We start from the raw sequence: 7,858 nt of genomic DNA, 5'->3' as shown, positions 1-7,858 counted from the left end.
GTCTGGTATAGGACCAGGCTAATGGACCAGAGTCTGGTATAGGACCAGGCCAATGGACCAGAGTCTGGTATAGGACCATGCTAAGGGACCAGAGTCTGGTCTACGACCAGGCTAATGTTCAGATGGACTCCCTTCAAACAGTATTATCTTCATTTTTAAACATGGAAGTCTTAATATAATTTAAAGAAAATGTGAAATGTGTTTCATGTGAAACATAAACATGGCCGTCCTCCAAGAGCCTGGTTCTGTCTGAGGTTCTTTCAGTCTGTTAAAAGGGGGGGGGGGGGGATTGTTGGGTCTCTGTAAATTACAGAGTGTGGTCTAGACCTGCTCAGTGTGTAAGCTGTCCTAAGATAACTCCTGTTATGATTTATTAATATAGTTTATGAAATAAAATTGAATTGAAAGATGTAAATGTGTGTTTTTGTCCCCAGCTGGCCACCATACTGCTGCCGGAGCAGGAGAACTTCCTGCTTCTGTTTCGCAGAGAGACGCCGCTGGACAACAGCGTGGAGTTCATGAGGGTGAGGGTCAAAGGTCAAAGGTCAACAAATAACGCAGAAGGTTCACTGTTTGAATTAAAGTAAAGCTAGACCTCTATTTGTCCTCAGGACCACCAACATGCTAACATTCCCTCTATCATACACCCTTTATCATAGGGATAGACCGATTATACAGTATATGGGGTATATGGACCAATACTTACTTTTTCAATATTATTTATGGTCATAGGTAAATATACTACTTTAGCTTTATTACTTTAATTACATATTCAATTTAATTTCTTGTATCATGGCAACCACACTTTACTTTATAAGTATACTTCCAGTCTACCTTCTGCTCATTGTCTGTTGTTGGCCTGTTTGTTTGTGTGTTTACTTGTTTGTTTGTTTGTTTGTATTTGCTTTTATTGAATAAAATGCTGCTGTAACAAGGGAATTTCCCCGCTGTGGGATGAATAAAGTCTAATCTAATCTTATCTAATCTAATCTTATCTTCATGCTTTTTACTGGCCCGTTTGCAGCTGCGTTTTATTTGCCCGATAACCAATAATGTTAAACAAAAAAAATGTAAAAGTGGTCTACTTTGGCTCTGTGCCAGCTCTGGGTGTCCCTCTGCGTCGGTGTCACTCACCACTGAGTCGGGTTTAAGGTCCCGCCCACAACGCTATCACACTCTCATACCCCCAATGTCAGCCGGGTGCGGATCCGGATGCGTGGTCCGGATTTGTTGTGGAACGGCTACGGCCGTGACTGACAGCTGAAGTCTCGAGGACCCTACGAGATCTCGCAAGATCACGTAGAACAGAACCACAAAACCACCAGCTGTTGGTTTCCATCCAGAGGAGTAGAGGGGGAACAACTCTGTGCCGTATGTTCAAGGTGTGTAGTGCAGGGACCCCCGTGATCCCCCGTGATCATGGGCTACTTTAATGCTGCGTGGACTAGCTAGACCCTCCTCTGCAGCTCCGTGGAGGAGGGTCTTGAATGGACTAGAATTAAAGTAAAGCTCCACAACACATTACAGGTTAGGTATTTACCTCTCTTTGTCATTCGGACCGCTAACATGCTAACGTGCTAAATGTCAGGTGGAGGGGGACTCGGACCAGCAACCTTGGAAAACTGGTTTTGCCATTAATGAAATTCAACGTGATTTTTCGTCTCCGAAGAAAGATTCCTGATGATTTTGGGGGGACAAGAGTACCCCAAAATGTCCTCAAAACAAACATCATGAGGTAAGAGCCAGGCTGCTACAAACTCCTTTGACTCCATTGAGCACTTTTTCCAATTTTTCAAGCAGGACGTTTCCTTTTAGCGCCACCTTCAGACCAAAACGTTGCTCAAACAACCTTCCTTTGAACTCTAACGGGATGTTTATTGATTTTCCTTGTTTGTGCAGATCTGGAGAAGCTACGACACGGACAGCAGCGGCTACATCTCAGCGATCGAGCTCAAGGTAACGCGACGGTGTTTCCTCCGCCCAGAGAACGACTCATTACATCACAGTGGGGGGGCTTTAACCGGGATTTGTGCAATTTGTGCACAATTTAGTGCAAACTAAGTACTGTACTTTAGTACAAATGTTGAAGTACTTGTACTTTAATTGATTCTTTTATTTTCATGCCACTTTCTACTTCTACTCCGCTACATTTCAGAGAGATATTCTACTTTTTTTACTCCACTACATTCATCTGACAGCTTTTGTTACTTTACAAATTCCGATTTTTGCACACTAAACACACGTAGTTTATAAAATACAATGTTTTTATTATGAATTAAACTAACCAACAATATAACGGTCCAGTTGAAATGATTAGACCATTAAACACAGGATTTGCTCTTTCAACCCTTTTTTCATTTCCATTTCCTCATTTCATTTTTCAATATTTATACTTTTAATACTATAAGGACATTTCCCTGATGATACTTACATATTTTCATTTAAGTGACATTTTCAATGTAGGACGTTTACTTGTAACAGAGTTTTTAGTATTTTGAGAACATTGTTTAAATGGCTTATGACCATAAATTCAAAACTCAAAAATCAGAAGCAATCAAGGACCACGAGTCATCAAAAAGACGGGCTGGTTGTCCAAAAAGTGAACTTGAGTGCCTGGATGCATGTGGATGGACATGTGACTCCAAATGGTGATGCCTACAGCCATTCTTGGGTGTTTTAGTTGTTTTGTTTGTCCCCTCAGGGCTTCCTCCATGACCTCTTCCTCCAACACGGGAAGTCCATCACCCCCGAAAAACTGGAGACGTACACCGACACCATGGTAACAGGATGGGGAGAGCGATCTGGTGTTCAGATGTAATCATTGACAGAATAATCCCAATCTGATCGGCTTGTTTTTCCCTCTCGTAGATGAAGATGTTTGACAAAAACAAAGATGGCCGACTGGACCTAAATGACCTGGCCCGGTACTGTGGAACGGTGATGTGGCCATTAGGACAATCATTTGATTTATAAAATACCCGTCATGATTGTGTAAAATACATACGTATGATAGCATTTTAATCATACTGACAATGTTTTCTTGTCTCAAGAATCTTGTCCCTGAAAGAGAACTTCCTCCTGAAGTTTAAGATGGATGTAAGTGTGAAGAGTTGTTTTTTATTAATACTTAAAGTGCCCTTATTATGAAAAGAATCCGGTCTTGTACTGACCAAAGTAGGAGAAAGATCTAGCTGATGGGATGTTACCGAGCTACTGAGCATGTGCAGCTCCCAACAAAGATAATATAGAAGTGAGATGTCTCACTCTGGAGCTAAAACAGAGGCCTGTGGTGTGTCTCAAATTTCGCACTTCTGTACTTATAGTAACTGTTTGAGTACATAGTCCGTTCACATTGTCCAAGGCCGGTGAAATGCAGTACACTTGGAGTACCCGGGTGGTGCACTCAAAACAGTCAGAAAGTTGAGTGTGGATCGATGGACACTTTCCACACTCAGCGGTTGCCATCTTGGCTACGTAGAGGGAGGGGCGGAGCTAACAAAAAGTTGGGAAACTTTAGATAATGGCGGCCGAAGACGCGAGAGCGAGACCGACGCAGCAATGCAAATGTTACGCACTATGCAAGTAAGCACGTAGTGTACAAAGAGCATTCATGGTGTTTGGTGTTTTTAGAAAATAAAACCATGGAATCCCAATTCTGGGACAACCTCAAAATACAATTATGAACCTGAAAATGAGCAGAATACGGGCACTTTAATACTTAAAAAAACCCTCCTAATTATTTGGGTTGGGGGGAAATATCGGTACAGCATAGTATCGCGATATTTTCCCTGGCGACACGGTATCGATACACAGACGTGAAGTATTGATATTTTATTATATAATCTATATTATATACAGTATGTGTTGGTCAGTTTGTCTGCTGCTTGACAATCCCATTAAAATTAAAGTGATATGAACAAACTGATAACATGTTTCTTTTTAGATTAAACACATTTCGACGCTGTTTTCTTTTGGGAGACGTCATTTTAAATTGGGGAAAAATCTGAAGTTGGAAAAAAAAGTAACGCGTTGCAATCAAATGTTAAATATCGCAATAATATCGTATCGGGACATAAGCATCGTGATGATATCGTATTGCGTCATAAGCATCGCGATGATATCGTATTGCGTCATACGTATAGCGATGATATCGTATCGTGACATAAGTTTAGCGATGATATTGTATTGCGTCATAAGTATAGCGATGATATCGTATTGCGTCATAAGTATCGCGATAATATCGTATCGTGACATAAGTTTAGCGATGATATTGAATTGCGTCATAAGCATCGCGATGATATCGTATTGCGTCATACGTATAGCGATGATATCGTATCGTGACATAAGTTTAGCGATGATATTGAATTGCGTCATAAGTATAGCGATGATATCGTATTGCGTCATAAGCATCGCGATAATATTGTATCGTGACACTAGTATAGCGATGATATTGTATTGCGTCATAAGTATCGCGATAATATCGTATTGTGACATAAGTATCGTGATGATATCGTATCGTGACATAAGTAGCGCGATAATATCGTATCGTGACATAAGTATCGCGATGATACCGTATTGCGTCAAAAGTATCGCGATGATATCGTATTGCGTCATAAATATCGCAAATAATATTGTATCGTGACATAAGTATCGCGATGATATCGTATCGTGACGCCTACTATTTATGAGTGGAGAGGATTATATGCTGGTCCTGGTCCCAGTTGGTGTAATTATGTAATGCCTAATTCCCCCTGCTCATTCTTCTCCTTGCTTTATTTGGGGTCAGGCTTGCAGTCAAGAGGACAGGAAGAGAGACTTTGAGAAGATCTTTGCTCACTACGATGTTGTAAGTTTAATTTAAAATTGGTTTCTTAATCCCCAGTGGGGAAATTACAATTTACACTCTGTGTACACACTTTTGTTAGTATCACTACACACAGGCCTGGGGGGGGTACGGTGCCTTGCTCAAGGGCACCTGGCAGTGCCCAGGAGGTGAAGTGGCATCTCTCCAGCCACCAATCCATACTTTGTACTTGTTGGTCCACATGGGCACTTGAACCAGTGACCCTCTGGTTCCCAACCCAACTCCCTAAGGACTGAGCTACTGCCCACCCACCCCCAATGTCTAAATAAAGGGAAGACAGAGATATCCTTTAAAACAGCACTTATGTGTTAGCTTTAATAACATGGGGGGGGGGGGGTGGGGGGGTGGCAGTAGCTCAGCCCGTAGGGCGTAGGGAGTTGGGTTAGGGGGCTAGGGTTGGGGGGTTAGGGGGAATCGGAGGGTCCCTGGTTAAAGTCCCCGCATGGACCAAAGTACTGACTGTGGATGTAGCTGGAGAGAAGCCACTTCACCTCCTGGGCACTGCCAGGTGCCCTTGAGCAAGGCACCTTACCTCCCCAACCAACTGCTCAGGGCGCTGGTCCAGCTGGCAGCCCCCCCCCCCCCCCCACACACACTCTGAAATCTCTCCATGAGCATGTGTGTGTATTACAGACTTGTGTTTAGTGACTCTAACAAACCGAGTGTAAATTAAACAGTGTATGTTGTTATTATTAATAGAATTATTTGTAATTTTGCACAAAGAAGTTATTGTGTAGTTTTGTGGTTTGGTTTTTCCATCCTCCTGATAATAGTACAAGCTGTGTGTGTGTGTGTGTGTGTGTGTGTGTGTGTGTGTGTGTGTGTGTGTGTGTGTGTGTGTGTGTGTAGAGTAAGACGGGCGAGTTAGAGGGCCCTGAAGTAGATGGATTTGTCAAGGACATGATGGAGCTGGTGAAGGTAAAACCCTTTAACCCTGGTTGTCTTTTTTGACACTTTAAAAATCACTTTCCCCCGACGTTTGGACACTTATTTTAACGTTTGTGTCACTTATTTCAGCGTTTTTGTCACTTTTTTCCTCCGCTTTATGATGTTTTTGTGTTTTTTCGTAGCACATTTTTCAATTAAATCTTTTTCTCCAAATGCTGTGAAATTCAATAAAACACCCAATTTAAATGAAAGTAGTGAACTCATCATTAATTTTACTTGTGAAGAGTGTTGTAGGGATTCATCCACGTTAACTTTTTAGAGGGCTGGGCGATGTTAACCCTCGTGTTGTCTTCCCGTCAAAATTGAAAATCAACACTTTTGTTGACTCTTTTTATCAATGTTTCTAACTTTTTCTTAGGATTTTGTCTCATATTTCAACACTTTAGACACCTTTTTTCAATGTTTGTCACTTTTTTTGCGTTTTCGACACTACGTAACTTTAACATATAGGAAATTATCCCTAATGTTTGAGTTAGAAAAGCAGAAATTAGGAATTATTAACACCAAAATTAAAGGAATGGATGTTGATGATAATCACAGACTGGAATATGTCTACTTTGCCTCGTGCAGCGCCGTAAATCCTCGTACATCATGATATCATCTGCACGGATTGTGTACCGACAGTAACCTCTCTCAAAATCTTCCCAACCCCGACCCCCCCCCCCCCAGCCCAGCATCAGTGGCACGGACCTGGACAAGTTCAGGAAAGCCCTGATGAGTCACTGCGACGTCAACGGAGACGGAAAGATCCAGAAGAACGAGTTGGCGCTCTGTCTCGGCCTCAAAATCAGCTAGTGGACCCCCGCAAACTCAGCTAGTGGACCCCCGCAGACTCAGCTAGTGGACCCCCGAAGACTCAGCTAGTGGACCCCCGCAGAACGTCCCCCTTGGGTCTCTCTGTCCTCCATTGACCTCCACTCCTCCATCCTCCTGCTTCTTGTGTAATCTTCTTTTTTCCTTCCCACTTACAATATAGATGTCTTTTACTTGTGTTGTCTTCCCATCAAAATTGAAAATCAACAATATTTCTGCCTGTTTTCTTATGATTTTGTCCCATATTTCAACAGTTTTGACACTTTATTTCAATGTTTTTATGTTTTCAACACTACGTAACTTTAACTTATAGGAAATTATACCTAATGTTTTGAGTTAGAAAAGCAGAAATTTGGAATTATTGAGACTAAAATTAAAGGAATGGATGTTGATGATAATCACAGACTGAAATATGTCAACTTTTACTCAATACTATTTCAAAACCACTGTAATTTTATCTTCAAATGCTATAAAATTGAATAAGACGCCCCAGAATTAATGAAAGTAAAGATGTGTACTTGCCAACGAGCGTTGGGTGGAATCAATCACACTCTTCCATCCTCCTACTTCTTATTTGATCTCCTATTCTCCTTCCCACTTACAATTTTGATGTGTGTCTTTTACTTTTAGCACCGGTCTTAATTTCTGGAAGTTCATCTTGTCCCTTACTCTCACTTTGGTGTTTGAAAGGCCAACTCATCTACATGTTTTGTGTAATATTGGCACACTACGTTTCCATAATTTTATATATATATATTTTTCTGTATTAAAATTCCTAGCCGGAGTTAGAGTTACAAGATTCCAAAAATATCTAGTTGTTGTTTTCATGACTGCATGGCATGCGGCTTCTTTGCAATGTGCTATTATATGACACAGTGTTTGCATGACGTCGTTGTGGAACCGTTAAACATGAATGATGGTTAATAAAAAGCATGGAATCTTTGTTAATGGCATTTTTCTGTTTTGACACAATAAATCTGACAATACCTGCATTATTAAGTCACTGCAAATCGTCCTTAAATCAATGGCTGCCGGGTGGTTATAATTACATGCTTTGGAAAAAATATCATTTTATATGTATATTAATATATATCTATATATATGTGTGTGTATATGTATGTATATATATCTATAAATATATATATATATATATAGATAGGCAAGGCAAGGCAAGGCAGCTTTATTTGTATAGCACATTTCAGCAACAGGGCAATTCAAAGTGCTTTACACAAA

At 40.9% G+C, this 7,858-nt stretch overlaps 1 protein-coding gene across 1 annotated transcript in view; it reads left to right on the top strand.

The window, feature by feature from the left end:
• Positions 1 to 6,682, top strand: part of LOC117956496 (secretagogin-like) — a 19,692-nt gene extending 13,010 nt beyond the window's left edge. Inside the window, exons 4-11 of the mRNA XM_034891595.1 lie at positions 435 to 524; positions 1,900 to 1,956; positions 2,702 to 2,779; positions 2,869 to 2,924; positions 3,051 to 3,096; positions 4,787 to 4,846; positions 5,714 to 5,782; positions 6,482 to 6,682. Coding sequence (XP_034747486.1) covers positions 435 to 524; positions 1,900 to 1,956; positions 2,702 to 2,779; positions 2,869 to 2,924; positions 3,051 to 3,096; positions 4,787 to 4,846; positions 5,714 to 5,782; positions 6,482 to 6,607 — 582 coding nt within the window. The 3' untranslated portion in view covers positions 6,608 to 6,682. The remainder of the gene's footprint in view (positions 1 to 434; positions 525 to 1,899; positions 1,957 to 2,701; positions 2,780 to 2,868; positions 2,925 to 3,050; positions 3,097 to 4,786; positions 4,847 to 5,713; positions 5,783 to 6,481) is intronic.
• The last annotated feature ends 1,176 nt before the right edge of the window (positions 6,683 to 7,858 follow it).

This window comes from Etheostoma cragini, chromosome 14, assembly GCF_013103735.1.
Source record: "Etheostoma cragini isolate CJK2018 chromosome 14, CSU_Ecrag_1.0, whole genome shotgun sequence".
In the NCBI taxonomy this organism is placed as follows: domain Eukaryota; kingdom Metazoa; phylum Chordata; class Actinopteri; order Perciformes; family Percidae; genus Etheostoma; species Etheostoma cragini.
This window is presented reverse-complemented; position numbering and strand designations above follow the sequence as displayed.